Source organism: Brachyistius frenatus, unplaced genomic scaffold, assembly GCF_029030835.1.
Source record: "Brachyistius frenatus isolate BFR_SWC_R1_liver_20210118 unplaced genomic scaffold, ASM2903083v1 Contig_2, whole genome shotgun sequence".
Taxonomy (NCBI): Eukaryota; Metazoa; Chordata; class Actinopteri; family Embiotocidae; genus Brachyistius; species Brachyistius frenatus.
The window spans coordinates 11,035,744-11,053,749 of NW_027210601.1; the positions used below are offsets into that span (position 1 = coordinate 11,035,744).

General features: G+C 41.1%; 1 protein-coding gene across 1 annotated transcript in view; it reads right to left on the minus strand.

The window, feature by feature from the left end:
• Positions 1-3,125: 3,125 nt before the first annotated feature.
• Positions 3,126-18,006, minus strand: part of csmd2 (CUB and Sushi multiple domains 2) — a 250,294-nt gene continuing 235,413 nt past the window's right edge. The window contains exons 66-72 of the mRNA XM_069699145.1: positions 16,996-17,061; positions 16,513-16,674; positions 14,724-14,836; positions 13,903-13,990; positions 11,390-11,522; positions 10,684-10,861; positions 3,126-8,779 (exon numbers count right to left, since the gene is read on the minus strand). Coding sequence (XP_069555246.1) covers positions 10,702-10,861; positions 11,390-11,522; positions 13,903-13,990; positions 14,724-14,836; positions 16,513-16,674; positions 16,996-17,061 — 722 coding nt within the window. The 3' untranslated portion in view covers positions 3,126-8,779; positions 10,684-10,701. The remainder of the gene's footprint in view (positions 8,780-10,683; positions 10,862-11,389; positions 11,523-13,902; positions 13,991-14,723; positions 14,837-16,512; positions 16,675-16,995; positions 17,062-18,006) is intronic.

Here is an 18,006-nt window from a genome sequence, read left to right on the forward strand (position 1 = left end):
GGTACACAAACCCTGACCATTGTTTTTGAGGACGGAGGACTAACTGGTCAATGCGGAGGAACGCCCTTGCAGGTCAGGGCGACTTGACGAGGTTTGATTAATTGCTGTGAAAAACCTGATGGAGAACAGGAGTGACTAATGACCCATGTATGGCCGTTGATTTAATCAATCAAGAAAAGGCTCTAACCTTGCCAATACTGGGGTGAAGCGCAGCCACACGCATGCACTCACGTATTTCAACAATCAGGAGAAGTCGTTGACATATTTTTTGATAGTGCTCTGCTGGCATGAACCACAGAGAAGTTAAACGAGAGGCTGTTTGTGCCGGTTTTTCCAGCATTTCTAAAGAAAGGACGAAAGGGTAAAAATGATCTGTGCAGAAAGGAGATGGAAATTTGTATTTGTTCAAAAGAATGGAAGCAAGTCGTTTCTTTTTTTTCACCAATTATTTCATGAGAAATCGTCAACCTCCTCACAATATGCTAAACTACTCCATATATCTATGAAGGATAAGATCAGAGGATTTCAGTCTGTTAGTGCTTATACGCCAAGACAAAGACAGCTACAAGACAAGAATGGCTGCAGTGAAAATGAGAACTATAAGAGCAGTTCTGGAGGCGTACTTTAATGTCTATACTGTCAACGATGTACAATGTTAAATGATGAAGCACAAATAACCCAAAACAGTTTCATGACCATACTATTGACATCTAAATTGCATTATTTAACTGCTGAGACTATTAAAATCTCATTTTCATGTTTTCAGCAGCTCAAACACTGATAACAACCCCGCCAGTCAGAGGCTGTCCTTCTCAGAGCAGAAAGCTGTTTTATTTAGTTTGTTTATATGCTTTTTATTTAGATTTCTGGAAGCATAGCTTATGCTCTGCTTTCATGTGAGTTGTTGTGTAACATGCACATTTATAATTTCACTACACTAAGATGAAAGCAATAACAGTAATCAACACCTGCAATGCGAGCGCCGCAGTCAGTGTAGCTTAATTAAATAAAGGTTGACACTGGAGAAATATGACCCAATTAACACTTCCATTACCACCTCAATATTTCAAATTACTGTGGCATGTGCTGTACCTGATTTGTCTCTCTTTTGTAGCAGACAACAGGTTGATCTCATGGCGCATGACAGAGTTTCTATATGTGAACTACATGCTCAAAAAAATAAAGGGAACACTTAAACAACACAATGTAACTCCAAGTCAATGACACTTCTGGGAAATCAACCTGTCCAGTTAGGAAGCAACACTGATTGTGAATCAACTTCACCTGCTGTTGTACAAATGGAACAGACAACAGGTGGAAATGAGGCAATTATCAAGACAACCCCTATAAAGGAACGGTTCTGCAGGTGGTGACCACAGACCATTTATCTGTCCTCATCCTTTCTGGATGATTTTTGGTCACTTTTGCATTTTCCCAGTGCCTTCACCACTAGAGGTAGCATGAGGCGGTGTCTACAACCCACAGAAGTTGCTCAGGTAGTGCAGCTCATCCAGGATGGCACATCAATGCACGCTGTGGCAAGAAGGTTTGCTGTGTCTGTCAGCACAGTGTCAAGAGCATGGAGGAGATACCAGGAGACAGGCCATGAGATCCTCAGACCCATTGTAAGAACACATGCTGGTGCAGTGGGCCCTGGGTTCCTTCTGATGCATGACAATGCTCAGCCTCATGTGGCTGGAGTGTGTCAGCAGTTCCTGCATGATGAAGGCATTGATGCTATGGACCGGCCTGCCCGTTCCCCAGACCTGAATCCAATCCAGCACATCTGGGACATCATGTATCGTTCCATCCACCGACGCCACGTCCACCACAGACTGTCCAGGAGTCGACTGATGCTTTGATCCAGGTCTGGGAGGAGATCCCTCAGGAGAACATCCGTCGTCTCATCAGGATCATGGCCAGGCATTGTAGGAGGTGCATACAGGCACGTGGAGGCCACACACACTACTGAGACTCATTTTGACTTGTCTTGAGGAATTTCCACAGAAGGTGGATCAGCCTGTGATCTGATTTTTCCACTTTTATTTTGAGTATGATTCTGAATCCAGACCTCCATGGGATAATGATTTTGATTTCCATTGATCATTCTTATGTTATTTTATTCTCAACACATTCCACTATGTAATGAATAAAGATTTTCAACTGGAATATTTCATTCATTGAGATTTAGGATGTGTTGTTTAAGTGTTCCCTTTTTTTTTTTTTGAGCAATATGTCTATTCAGCCTGGCTTCACTCGACTAATACGCACAGCTTCTGTCTGGAAACCCTGTTTGTAAAAAGGTTTTCTCCACCACTCTGAAGGGCGGACCAATCAGCAACTAGTGGGGGTGGCTAAATGCGATGGGGGATGAACTCGTACCAACAATGGCAGCAGTGGTAGAGTTTTGGTGCACAACATACAGTACATCATGTTAAATGGATCAAAGCTTGGTCAAATTGTCAAGAGCCACTTGATTTGCAATGCAGAATCACAGCAGTACCCTGTTTTTCAAAAAGATGAAGAGAAACAAGTCAGTGTCACTTCTCATGTCCTTTGCCCCCCCCCCTCCGGTTTTGGTTCCCCCCCGTGCCATCTCATTCAAAAAATCTTGGAACCACCCCTGGCTCATAAGTGTTGATTAGCTACTAAATATTTAATTCTACTAAATGCCAGCTGTAACTATTATGGAGCGAAGACTTTACGAAAGTCTTTATTGGCAATTACTTCAGTTTTAATGGTGCAAATGGATTTTAAACTTTAACTTGCAATACTCAGACCTGTCACAGTAATTCATTACACCTTTAAAGTGGGTGATCAGACTTACTTGTGCAACAGACTTGTCAATGAGCTAATACAAAATCCAACAGTGGGGGAGTAAGTACAGTATGGAAATGTGGAGAAGGTCCGATGTGAACCTCAAACACACATGTACACTTATACATAAGGTAAAATGAGTGTATAACATATGGAGAAAATTTAATCTCCAACATAAAGAGTGGTAAGCAGATATTCTGGAGCAGCGGTACCAGGAATGCTGGTTATACAAACATGATTAGCTAATGATTATGGGCTTGAAGCAATACAATTATGCATTCAACAAACATACAGATGGAAAGTAGGTTTTATATTTTATTCCAAAACTTTCAAAATAAGTTTCAAGTTCAAGAAAGTAGAATAAGCTTAGACACAATGCAAAGCATCATATACAGACGGATAAAATACATTTTATATATTGCAGACAAGCCATGGTGGGTCTTACATATGTACAGTATGTATGTAAACTTTTATGTACAATCTTTTTTACATATACAAAAAGCCTTGTTTCTATTTTTCTTTGTATATATTTATATTTATATATATATATATATTTATATATATAGATTTTTCTTATACTCCCCACTAGCATTTGTACTACAATAATCAAAAAGAAAAACATTTACATATATGTCAATCCGTTTTTTTTTCTTTTTATATTACAAATGTATTTCCATAAAAATATATCTCTGTACAAAAAAGGTTTTTTTTATTCGTTAACATATTCTCTTTTCTTAGAGACACTTTTGTTACACAGTCTGCTCAAGTTCACGGTTTGTCCGTTTCTTTACAGGTAACCCTTTTGGTGTACAGCAAGACATCGACGCAGGATCTCTGCCTTTCACTGTTTTGTTCTTTTGTTGAGGCGTTCAAGGGCCATGTGGATCTCACTTATAGGCGCTATGGGTTGTCATGAGTTTTAGTCTCACATAGAGGCTAGTTGAGAGATCTACTGGACTGACTTCAAAACAAGTTATAAGAAACAAGAAACTGAAAACATGGGACCTTAGAAGAACTTTGTTGCCATGAAAAACATACAGGAATGTAACGTCTCGTAACAAAAAGCAACTCTGTAAATATTTTGCTATATAATACTTCTAGATAAAGTGGACATTCTGTTTTATTCCATTGGTAACACATACTGGCAACATACTTTTATCCATTACTGCATACAAACAGGACAAGTTGTGGGATATTGACACAGTATAGATAGATGCACTCAGTGAAATGAAATACATTCAGTAGTTTTTTCAGCGATAGCTCCCCCTGATCTGATCACAAATCAGTCGACTGCCGGTCCACTCCCATTTCCATTCATAGCATTGAATTCATCTGAGCTCCGAAACTTTTCAAAACCCGTCTTCTCCCTCTCCCCCGTGCTTTAGGTCCACCAGACATGCTGAAATGAGCTGAATAGTGAAGGCAAATTGCATGAAAAGGGGCCTGAAAAACACAGCGGCAAAAGGGCGGTTCTGTTGTGGCCGCCGATACACAGCGGTGGTGAGAGATGGGAGATTATGAATGATAGGCGATGCAGGATGTGTTACACGGCATTAACTGATGGGTTGCTTGCATTTTCAATACACGTACAGCGTGGCCTTCGCAGAGGAGTGAGAACTTTACATGCAGAGAGAAATGGGAAGCTTTTGGTGAAGTCCCTGACTGCGAGGAAACTCAGTGAACTCAGGAGGGAGGGTTGGGGGGGACTCAAAGACCATAACTGTGGTGTGTTTCATTATAGAAGAGATGGTGCACAGGAGAGAACTCAGAGCTGTGTCTGGGTGATAACGAAAATGAACTGAGGATGAACAGAGTTTCTGTCTTAAAATATGCAAAGAGACCCAGGAAGTAGCCAGCTGCCGTAGAGAAAGACTTGATTCTTACTCTTACAGCACAGCTCTATCCAGAACTCACTGATCTTCATTTTCAAATGACTGCACAGCACTTTCTTTGAGAACTTTCTAGGCTAACCCAGATGGGTTAAAAAAAATAACTATTTCAATGGATGCGGTGCCCATTAAGTGAAATCTCCCATTTCGACAAAATTACCAGCATGAATTTTTGAAAATGTCTTGTTACCCATTAAAACTTTTCCCAGCAAGCAGAACTAAATGGCAACATCAAGGACTGATTGAACAATTAATCTTAATTTTGTAATTTTGCTAATCTGCTTGAATTTGGATAACTTTCTTTGGTTGAAAAGGTGACTCTTTAAGCTCAGAACAGAACAAGAATACTGAGCAGAATACGAAGGAAAGCTCATCAAATCCCAGATATTAATCCTTGCACACCAAAATACAGTACTAATGAGCATATTGCTCATTTAGAAAAGGAAAAAGAAAAGGAAACAGAATGGATGGTTACTCTGATATGATCCTAAAAAGCTCAGTTTTATAAAATTAAAAACACAGATTTAAAGAGCTCGCTGTCTCTTCAGTCGGTGTGTGTGTCTGGGTTTTGGGTCAGGGACGATGATAAGGGCATGACCGAAAACCTGAAAAACAGCTCTAATTTCTAATATCTGGCATAAAAATATTAAAAGCCCCTCAAATTTTAGTAAGTAAATGATGATGTCTGGAAATCCTGACCACAAAACCACAGCTTCAAAAGCTGATTCATGATATCACGGGGTTGTAACAAGGCACTATAATGAAAATAAAGTGCTTATTGGAGACAGGAGGAGGTAAAACAAAAACAAAAAAACAGGAAGGGGATGAGTTTGGCTCTTTAAAACCATTTCTGATTTTTGAGAATGAGCCCTTGTTGGTAAAAACAATCATAATTGTGAGCTTCTGTAGTGTGTCCAGATCTATGGTCTAAATATAGTCAAATAGAATCGGTTGTCTCTCGGGCTTGGGGGCATCATGTCAGACTGCACCAGCTATTCACATTTGTTTGTTTAATACTCAACCTGGTTTATTAAAGTGTTGCATAATGCGTGTTAAATGCCGCCATGGGAGGAAAGAATGGGGGAGAAAGGTCACTTCAAAGTGGCCTTGATAGAAACTAACCAGAATGTAATGAAGCGCTCCACTTTGCAGAAATATTTGGAGCAATTTCAGACTAAAAAACAAATGAAATGCGCCGTGCCACGGCCGCATAAAACTATGAGAAGTGAGTACCAACCCCTTCAAGATAAAGGGAGCGCAACCGCTCCTCTCACCGTGAAATCTCCAGGGTAATTCAATCGTTTCCTTTTCCATCAATTCACAACCAGAGCAGGCAAGGGGCAATATTCTATCTGTACTGTTGAGATAAACGAGGGCTTTAAAAAGTAATAAAATTGTAAAAGCAATTACCGACCCACAGCGAAACTGATTGAAGGAACAATACAGTGATTGGTTTCAAAGGCCTGGATTTCAGAGGGAAATTATGTACTGTAGGTGATTTTAAAGACTTCATTAAAAAACCTGTTGGTAAGGAGGTTGGTTTTGACTGCGAAAACCACTTCGCTGCATAATGTATACAGTAATGTACTAAAAAGCAAACTCCCCTCCTGATTTTGAGCATCATTACCACTAAAAAAGAAGAATGTGGAAGAATAAAGAAGTGTGGATGTTTGAAGGCTGCTATTTTTGAAGTCAAACATGATATAATTGATGTGCCCCGTTTGTGATGACGGTGAGATGAATTCTGGTTTTGTAAATGGATTCGATAATGAATCATGGCTGAATTAAAGCAAAGTGCGTGTAATGGCTCAATTTGCCCCGGTGAAATTCAAGCACTGTTCACCCCACTCAGCATCCACAGGACACACAGGTATGGGGGGAATAGTAAGTGGTAAATAGCTGGGAGCAAGGTGTTTGAAATCCAGCGGGTATCCTCCTCTCACACACATAACAAGGGTCATGAAAGCATTCATGTTTTGAATCCTCGCTTCTCATTAGACATGTCATTCACTAGCCAAGGTAGACTCCTGCTGTTATATCTGATGACAGCTCCCTCCTGTGTTGCACTTTCAAAACTATATTTTCTGCATATCACTCCCCAGTTTCCCCAGATATGTGGAGTGTTAGCATTAGAGGTATAAACACTTTCCCCCCCATCATATCATATTTATAATTTCCAATTTACTGCATGGGAGTAATCAGTATGCCAGCGACTCCCCTGCTGTCACAGCTCACAGAGGAAGCCTTGTGCAACAATTTCATGACGAGCAAAGACGAAACAAAGCAACGCTATTCTTTTTCAAAGGCGCAGAGCTGTCAGAAGTTAACTTGGAGGAAAAGACCTGAATGTAATCCAGAGGGAGCACCTCACTGACTCATCCATTCTTCAGACTCCAGCGCCTTCATCTGAACGTTTCGAGAGAATTACAACATGACCGCACTTTGATCTTTGTTTTCCTGAGGCCAAGTTCGGGGAACTCCTGCTGCAACTTGATCTCAGAGAACAGTGTGTTCCACCTTCAAGCCGGAGAAACATGTGAAGGTGGATCCAGGATTAAAAAGAAAGGCCAGAGCGGAGAATTGAACTTCAGGTGTTCAGTCTCTCCAAAGGGAAAGCTCCATCAGTTCGTGCTACAACTTTGTTCTGGATTTTGGATGTGAAGGAGAAAAAAAAAAAAAAGCAATGTGGTCCCAAAGTGTAAATCCATGGAGGTGTATCACAGCTGCATCCCGACTTTGAACGAGCCAACGTTGGCGTCGTCTTTTCCTCGAGTGCCTCCGAGTGACTATGGCAGGATGGTTGTAACCGATACTTGTGTGAATTTCCTCATTTGACATTTTGCTTTCCGTTTGAGGGGCTGCATTTATTTATCAACGCTTCCTTTCAGTCTCTCCAGACACAAAATTGAAAAGCGAATGCATATGAATTATTACAAACCAAAAGACAGAAAGTTGGAACTCTGTGGATGTACAGATTGTCAGTATTTGCTCTGGTTAGACATTTAATTTACTGGTTTGCAGAGCATCCAAGTGGACATACAGTAATATTCCTGAACCCAATCCTTAGCATTTCTTAAAATATGATACCAAAACACAAAAGGAAATGATCACGTGTCTGGTTGAATCTCTGGAGCCAAAACAGAGATATTTTGGGGCAGATTGCAGATGCAGCCACAAATGTGTGTAGAAATCCACACACACATGCATGCACTCACTCATACAGTATCCACATATATCCTGTCTACAACCTCACTAAGTGCTTTTTTCAGCAGCTCTAGCTACCTTTTAACCCCTGCTCTGGACACAGCTGCCTCGACAAGCAGAATTTCATCCCTGCTAACAAAAACAAAAAAAGAAAAGGAATGAGCCAAGCTCGAAAAGTAATGATAGAGTGTATGTCTCCAACATGGCCTTCAAAACTCACTGAAATTTTAATTCATCCTCAGTCCCAAACCCAGGGCCTCTGATGAAACCTTTCAACAGCCTCAGGAGCAGGCGGTTGGGGGGAAACAAGGTTCCCAATTACTCATCACATAAAGCAAGCAGCATATAAAAAAAGAAAGCAAAAAAAAGCAAATGGAAAGGATGAATCGAAACGGTCCAGACTGTCTCTCTTTGACTCACGGGCCAACGTGGGGCTGTTGGCTGCCCAGTTCAATTGCACAGAGATCTCGTTAGCTACAGGTAAAATTTCTTCGCTTAAAGTTGACCATAAGATTCCCTTTGGGTTTAGGCAGAGGGCGGTGAGGAAAGTCTTCACAGCTTTGCTTCCTTGGAGCGCTCCTGCCGGCTGCAGTCTCACGTGGAAGTTTTTTCCTCACGACATGGAAAAGGATCAAGAAACCATGTAAAGCTACAAAAAGCATTTTCTTGTTGGCATTTGTTACAGTTGATGTTGTCTTCACATGGTTTCTTAGTGTTTTCTCCCACAGGTAAGCGCCTTCGCCACTGGAAATGTTTCTTGAAGGTATTTCAGCAAATTAAATAATCTTTGTCTTGCCCTCTGCTCGAGGAACTATAGATGTCCTGTGGTGGCAGGAAGGCGAGGATGTGTTGCACCTCTTGTCACCTGACTGAATCAGGGATGGATAAAATGATGAGTGTGGAGAAAAAGGAAAGACATGTTAGGGGAAGGGCAAGAGAGATTAAAAGAATATATCCACGGAAAATCAGAACAGAAGATGGTTAAAGGTAAATGTGTAAGGTTAAAAGTAAATAAAAACAAATTTCTAGGAGCTATAGATCAACAGAAATTATGCAGCAGCAAACCAATCAGTGTTTTTGTTTGGATGTAAGAATTCCTCCAGGAGGATGTAAAAGGTTAATTTGGAAACTGGATTCTGAGAAACTGTCTTGCTTCAGCAGTTTTGATGCCTTAGATCAGGGGTGTCAAACTCATTTTAGTTAAGGGGCCACATACTGCCCACTTTGATCTCTAGTGGGCCAGACCAGTAAAATCATAGCATAATAACGACAATATTTATCTGTGTTTAAATCGTTGAAGGTTTTTGGATGATAAAGCCTATTTTAAGGTCTTTCTACACTAAACTAGAAACATAAAGACCAAAAACTCAGACATCAGCCCACTGTTTATCTGCCCCGGCTCTCCTCTGCAGATTCCCTCGCTTTGTGACGCGTTTGACGTCAAACGCGTCACAAAGCGAGCAGTGAGCGCTGCTGCCTGTGGCAACGAGCGCTTCTGCCTCCGGAGCAGACGTCGCATTTATGCTGTTTTTGAAGCAATTACTGGATCGATTAAAAAAAAAAATTACAAAACGTTTGCACTCATAAACCTCCATATTCTCATACAAATGCAATGTATGTCTTTCTGTAATTTTCACACTTAGCAAAGTCATCCGGCGGGCCGAGCTGGACCCCTGGCGGGCCGGATCCGGCCCGCGGGCCGTATGTTTGACACCCCTGCCTTAAATGTACGATTAGCTCAGACTAACCATAAAGCGATAACTTCATCTACTCTCAGAGAAATGTGAAACCAAGGATGCATGAAGGTCCACGTCTAGAGATATACTCGACTCTGAGTGTTGTCAGTCGAATCAGATCTGGATGTTCAACTCAAACCTCAGATTATTCGTAACCTTTTTTATTCATTTAGAATATCGGTCAATCTAAAAATACACAGATGTGCTCTCAAGCGTTTTCGGAAAACAGGAACTATTACACAGTTCTAAAGAACAGCAGGAGGGAGTTCCCCTTTTTTTGTGTCCGCACAGGGGGAACTTAGAACCTTTGAAGTTCCTCTAACTTTGTTTTGTGGTACTATTTTAGCTCCTACCACTGGGTAGGTACTCTCCCCGTTACAATAGGAACTGCGGTGACGTAAGTGAACACTTATTGGTCGAATACAGGAGCACAGGCAACCGCCATGTTTAAAACACCCTGTAAACAGTAAGCAAGGTAAACTACAGCTATGAACGAAGCTGTTTGAGACAGCAGAGGGAAGATATTCAAATGGAGGCACACTATACTAAGAAATGGGCCGACAGACACATGGGAGGACATATAGCGTGACTTTGATTCCAAAAAGAGAAATATCAAAAGTCGTTCCAATTACGTCGTGCTACATCATTTCAGAGTTCCTATTCGCTGTGCGAATGCAAACTGCAAAGGGCCTTAGAACCTATTTAATTCTGGGGGAATCTTTGGTGGACGCAGCTGCCCCCATGAGAGCAGCATCCTCCACTCTGGACATCTCTCCCAACTGTACAACCCTGTGTCCCTGACCCTCCATCCTGAACGCCCTGTGTGTGCCTCAAATACCCAGCTCTCCTTCCATCTTTGGAGGGAGGCCAGAGGTTTACCGTCTGTGTGTAAAATAACTTTAACCCTGCTCGACTTGAGGAATCTCAAGTCAATTGAGAGGTCTACAATGGATGTTTCAACTCGTTGCCTTTCAGGGGGCAGCACCGTCTAAGTCCTTTCTGTATCATGCACCCGGGTGACGGTGTCTGATTCTTACCTCTGGAGAAAGCAGTTGCTATACAGCTGTGCACACTGTGCTGACTGTGAACTCTGTCTCGTTGGCCATGATGTCAGTGGGCTGGATGTTGCGGTCATACATTGGGTTCTCGAACGTAGCTCGTCCATTAGTGTTCTCGTGGCCCACGTAACCATTGAAGGGAACTTTGGGTCTTCTTCTAAAATGAAATGAATAAATACGACAAATAATGGTCAGTGTTCACGATAGGCAGACACTAATCTTTATCCGTGATGCAGCGCAGATATGGATTTGGCATGTTAGAAAATCCATTTTAATTGTCACATTAGCACTGTGAGCATCACACAGGGAAAGACTCAGTCAATCACTCATTATCACTTCAGTCTGTCTCACTTATGAAGCAGCTAGTTTTCAATGTAGGGAGAAGGTTTCTCTTTGTATCCACAGATGATGAGTTTCTCATATTGACTATAACATACAGTATACCTTAGTGGATTGAAAATAATCAATATCAAGTTAATATCTTTTGGAGGATGAATTAAAATTTGCCTTTCAAAGGAATTCCAGAAAGATTCTTCTCTGAAAACAGCTAAATTAACTGATGTGAATTAAACCTTAACTGAAAAGGCTCTACAATTGAGGTAGAGCTTTTTCTGTAAATATCAGGATCCAATTTCTGTCATCTTATAATGTATAAAATACTGTATATCAACCATGTAAGCCTTACCTGTGTTTGTATAGGTACAGCGCAAAGCCTGCAATGATCATGGCAATAAAAGGCACTAGGATGGCTGCCGCCACTGAACTGCTGTTGGAGGCAAAGTTGTAGCCGGAGTTGTCTCTGCTGGGATCTAAATTCTCTGGAGGGAGAATGGACAAGACATTGAGCTGTTACTTCAGCCCCTCCTCGTTATATGACTTCAGCAGCACACATTATAATGAAATCCCATAAATAGAATTCAAACACACAAAAGTAAAATGATTCTTTTCTATTTTTGTGACAATACTTAAATGATTCTTATTTTGACAATACTTAAAGGTAAATAAATAAGAAAACAGTGACATAAAATAATTTGTAATGGCTGCAAAGGGCGAACAGGGACGGTCCATTTTTACACATTAGACTGAGCAGCATAAACTTGATTAAGTTTATTTCTATGCTTAAATTTAATTCCTCCCCCTGGGAATGTCAAATACCATTATCCTAACAATGACTCTTAATTACTGACATCAAAGGCCGACAGCTATTAACTCATTTCAGATTCATTCTCTAATTTATGGAGGTGTGTGTCACCAACAGCAACAGTGGAGGGGTAACAGCCCACCTGTTTGCAGGAGAATGCCCAAAAAGCTCCAATAAAGGACGAGTGACAAACAAGAACAAATTAAATTACTGGCTTCTGTGGTGTTTGCCAATCAAACCCCCGCTGCATAGGAGCGAGCACAAAAACAGACGCACAAACACACTCACGGAGGCAAACTGAACTATGGCTAGTTCACGACCACCGAGTTAAAAAGAAACATGAAACGTCGGGAAATGAAGTACGATTATTTCCAAGACGTCTAACACACCTCCCACACTCACATCCATTTTTTCCTACACAAACTTAAACACACACGACTGGCCTGGCATCAGCCGCAGCCCTCTGTATTAATGAAGAGCTGTTTGCTCAATCAGTGTGCAGTCGCGGGGTGATATGGGGGAGGGGTCTGCACCTGCTGTTCAAGCAACTTCCTCATTACAGCAGATTTTCACATCCACTTCCACAGTGCATTCACACACTTAATCTATTTTCACGTCGCGCACCTTCATGTTCACTTCCAAATTCCTGCTCAGATTTGATCTGTCTTTGCACCGATTCTTCTGCTCTAGCTTTCAGCCACCGTGGAAGCCTCTCCAGTCTGGGCTTTGCTTTATCAAGGCTGCTAAATTCCTGTGAAACATGTCACCCTCTCCAGCATTTTGCGAAATGCAAAAGCAGCAGCACTGGTATTAGCTACTTGATTGTTTACATGAATTAGAAATAGGATATCTTTGTCACATGAGCAGGTGAAAAAACAGACTGCAAAAGGTTTTTATTGTTTCTCCTTGTACTGTCCAGTGTCCTTGTGTGAATACTGTGAGCAACAGGGACTTAGAGAGAGACAAAACCACAATCATAAAAATCAGAGCAAGATGAAAAATGAAATTTTATAATTAACCACTTCAGTGCCTGAGCACATATTTAATTGAATGTATATCAGATTACTGTGTAGACGTATGTGTTACCTCAGGAGTAAGATGATGTCCAACTTTTGGGGATCAATTTAAAGGTTTCTCTAATCATGAAATTTGTTAAACAGCTTTTTTTTTTTTTTTTTTTGCTAAAATAGTTGATGTCAGACAGACATAAACCAGTTTTTTGACCTGGCAAAATTCAAATGAGAATAAGAGGGAAATCAACCAAACTTTTGTCAACATTTAGGTAGACACGACCTTACATATTTAATTTTTGTCTTACACGTGTCCTGTATCAGGTTTAGATAGAAGAATGGAAACTATTCAGTTACAGGTGCATCACACCACGTGGAAAATGAACGGGATTGTGTGTGCATCACGTACGTTTTACAAAAACTAATAATTACTTGACTGAAGCAGCCACTCATATCCAAGACTTCAGGATGTAAGAAACTGTAGCAAGAATAACAGTAAGGAAGTTCACGTGGGTGGGATTTCTAGGTCACAAACTTGAAGCAGAATACTGTATATTGATAGCTGTAGCTTTTTGAAAAACATTTCTGTACCTCTGACAGCATTGCAAAAGTTGCTGAAGGAACCAAAGAACGACAAGCAGTAAAGAAAGGATGATATTTACTGTGTCAAAACTTCAAAATATGGGGTTACGTGGCAAATACTCCACAGGCGTCAACACAGAAGTCCCTAAGGAAAGATTTAGCGTAGCTGTATACAGTGTGTGTGTGTGTTTTTACATGTGGATATTGTTTACTGACTATGTTGAACTGTGTTTGCCTCTTTGTCACAGCCACATTCTCCAGAAGTGTTTTCACATTTGTAACAGCAAACAAATTTCAAATCCGACACAGCATGTTGGAAAAGAAACTGCGCTTAAAAGCATTACACCGATTTTAAGCGAAAATTTCCTGTACTGTGAATCCAGACAGGGAAAGAAAAAAACATAGTGTTCCCCAAGAAACCACTTGGTCACAGGTTTCTATAACTAAAGTGGACAGCTCACTCACCAAGTCTCTGGAGACCGAATTGGCCAAAGCCTTTCCCTCTGACAAATCCCTGGTACACAAAGGAGTTGGATGAAGAGATGTAGGACACCTAGGAAGGGAGAGCAATGGAAGACAGACACTTTATGTGTCACATCCAGGCTTTACAAAGGAGCGTATCATCAAAGTGTCAGCAGCTGGTGCACGCACAAAATGAAATATCATGTCAAAAGGAGCTGAGAGGCGCTCTTATGGCTGACATTTAATATGACGTTTTTCTGCTGAGGAGAATGCACACACATACACACACACGCAGACACGCACACACGCGCGCACACACACACACACACACACTCAGCACACATGCAGGCATGTTGCACAAGAGAAACACTCCACTTTGCCTGAAACACATGTCTAAAACACATAGAAACACACACATTTGCAGTGACCTCCTTTTTTAAATTAAATCAGGTGTGTGTGCATTGGAGGTGCCTGAGGTTGGGGGATAATATGGGAGAGAGGAGTGAAGGGGGTCTGTCGAGTCCTGATTACTAGGCAATGATTTAACTGACATTTTAATTAAAGAGAAAACTCTCGGTGGGCCCTCCATCTCCCCAGAGTGACAAAGTGCGTGTGTGTGTGTGTGTGTGTGTGTGTGTGTGTGTGTGTGTGTGTGTGTGTGTGTGTGTGTGTGTGTGTGTGTGTGTGTGTGTGTGTGTGTGTGTGTGTGTGTGTGTGTGTGTGTGTGCTTGTGCGTATTTCGCAATAAAGGTGTGTATGTGTTGTAACGTCTATGCAGGTAAAGAGATGTGGTGTATTGAACTCCATCCCAGACGTGCACTTACATGTCCGTCAAGGGCCCAGTTGTCTATTTTAAACTTGTTGACAAAGATCTCCACAGGACCTCTGATCTGATGGACCTGAAGCAGCAGCTGGGCTTCCTCCCTCTTATATGTACCTACAAAAAAAAATAAAAAAAAATGGGTTTATAGTTATTTTGGAACAACAGCCACCTTCACACCACCTGAAAATGACTAAGTGATTAAAAAATGTGACACTTACTAAAGTAATTCACAATCTAAACCTGATTCATCCTCTTATCATTGCAACGCTTCATATCGTGTCGACTCTTTCTTCTGTTTCTGGCAGCCCTTCTTTACCTCGTGAGTCCACCGGGGACAATTCAACTATCATGCACAATGCCAAGTCACCAGTGCTGTCAAATAAATGTATCATATTTCATTTATTTATAATTGCTGTGCTGTGGTAAGAAAATGAAGCTCTGACACATGCTGAAACTGAACTGAAACAATGTTTTTCTTTTCTGCATTAGTCCATGTCAGAGAAAGGAAGACTACACGTGTGAACACACAAAGAAAGGATAACGCTGGCAGTAAACATTGTGTGGCTGGACAGCAACAGCAGTGACAGCCTCATAAACGTGAATGTCTGTCACTGAATCAGTGAGCCAGTGAGTGAACGAACGGCGAAAAGTGTCACGAAGGGCAACAAAAGTGTTGGCCAAAGCACCAAGGGAATGAGAGAAGACACTCTGATTGGTTTATTTCATGTTGCGCCCAAACACACCTGTGATTAATTAGGGAACTAAGTAAAACCCTTTTGAACCATTTGTCCAGTTTATCGACTGTTTAACTAGAAAAAGATTAAGACACGCCTATAAGCGTGCACGTCAATCATTCAAATATAGCCATGAGTGTTTGATGTTAACATGGTGTTTTTGGCCAAATGCTGCAACTTCCTGTATCTGTTTCAATTTAAAGCCCTCTTGTGTTTCATACAGCCCAGCCATGTACTAGGTTTTGACCTACCCTAGTTTTGTAACTGTCAATAAATCCATGAGTGTTTGTGAAATCAACTCAACTTAATACCATTGTAATAACGTCACGTCACCCAGGGCAACAGCAGGACTTACTGATGTGTTTTTAACACGCATGTTATAACCGACAGACAATACCCGTCAGTAGAATCAATACATTTTTGTATTTTTGTCAGATTTGCTTACATTACTGAAAGACACAAAATTAATACTCGTTTACAATACTTTGAAAGCTTGTTAAGAAACTTTTTTTTTTTTTTAAACACATGTACTCTGGTCTGTAAATATTTGGCGTAATGATTAAACATGATAATAACGTTAGATTGTACAATCAAGCCTAACTTGATCTAAAATGTAAAAGTAAGAATGCACAACTTTACTTCCTGTACAGACTGTGGCGCTCAGTGCAGCAGTTGACAATATTTTTTTACTACGCTGTGATGAGGATTGATAGCACCCAAGTATAGAGGGATAAAGGCTACCCAGGCTGTTACTGCTGCAAATTTGCATCTTAATGATTACAGCTGCAATGTGATTATACCAACGAGAAAAAACAAAACAAATCTGCTATTGTGTTATAGCAGCAATGACCCACTTCATGCAAGGAACCACATGGATTTCTTGCTCCTTGTTCTCACTTGAATTTATCCGACAACTGTCTGTTTAGATCAAACTAAAGATACAGGGGATCTCTGATACGAGAATGATTTTAAAACAACTGAACCATACTGAATGTGTCTATGGGTTTGTATTCGTTTGAAGATCTCAAACCTGACTTCTGTTTTTGGGGCACCCACCTGCCAGTTTAAGCTCCACTCCACTGTGGTCGATGAGTGTCCCGTTAACCCGGTTGCTAAAGGGTTCAAAGGCAGTGATGCTCAGCATAGCAGGCTGCTTCTTTCCCAGGTACTCATAGGATCCCCTCCAGAGAGAGTTCTTAGCAAATACACCACCAGGGACTGACGGACAGGCGAGAGGAAGTGACAACAGTTAAAGAGAGAAACAGAGAACTTTGAATCACTTTAATGTTCAGGACACTATAGCTGTATTATTGGCCCATGCAGGAACATTAGCAAGAGGTGCTCTGTTATTTTACTGATTAGAACACTTGAAGCGGAGAACTGAGTTTAAAGGCTGAACAAATCAGTGAAATGAGATACTTCAGATAACAATGTTTGATGTGAAAGAATTTCAAATTCTGTACTAATTAATTAAAGTATATTTTCTCAGGTTCATGGGCTATCCTTATCAATCTTAAATTCAACAAGTACCTGTCTTACCTGGTAATTTGGAGGGTGGCTCCTGCACCGTCCCCACTGGGCTCTTACCACTAGGGCGATTATCAGCTAAAGAGCAAAACACACAAAATGAACATGAGAAAATACCAAAGAAGTGTATCCTGTAAACAGGTGGAGTGTGTTCCTGAGGTAGTGAAACACATTTTTACTTCAAATAAAAGAGGTGTAAGATAATTGCAGTAGGAGGATGTCACCATCAGCACTTCCTATCTATGGCTAATACCCTCCATGGTGGCCAGACTGAGAGCTGCCTACGACAGGACTTGAGTCACGTGTCAAAAAGCAACCCAAGTATCCCTACGGAGTTACAGCTTAATCAGTTTCACAGCCTCAATCGAAGCACTTTAATAATATCTTACTGCTCACACGAGGCCACTTCACAGTAGTAAACATACACCCGAATAGGTAAACAGAGTGAGCATCCACAAACAAGGACAGGTATACTTATGGTCATTTATGAGCAGGAAAATCACCTTGCATTAATGTATAGACACACACACAAAAAAAACACACTGATTTGTACTTTATTAGCTGCCAGTCTTTTGAGCTGCCCTTCCATCACTGTGCCCACAGGCACTGTTAATATCCAGTATGTGCTTAGACCAGGTGTTTTTGTTGCCTTCACTCTTAATGGCATAGCTTTAAAAAGACCCATCACCTCATAAATTTTAGCAACAGCTCGACATAGAATTGATCACAAGGATACCCCCCCCCCCACCCAGTGCATCTTTCTCTCACTCAGCCGTTAGCATTCCTCTACCCGAGTTAATTGTGTGTCGATTGCTCTATTTCTTTTCCTATATGTATTTAGGTCAGTGCTTGGTGCTTGGAGGTGTCTTAATGGCAGTCTATTTGTCTGTTACACCTTGTTAACACTGCCTCACCATTTATAAGACAGACTTCTGCTAACCTAATCAATGGGATGCATTGGCCTAATCAGGTTCTGAACCCCTTGTTAACGTTTGAGAGCTTGTGTGTGTGTGCCAGAGTATG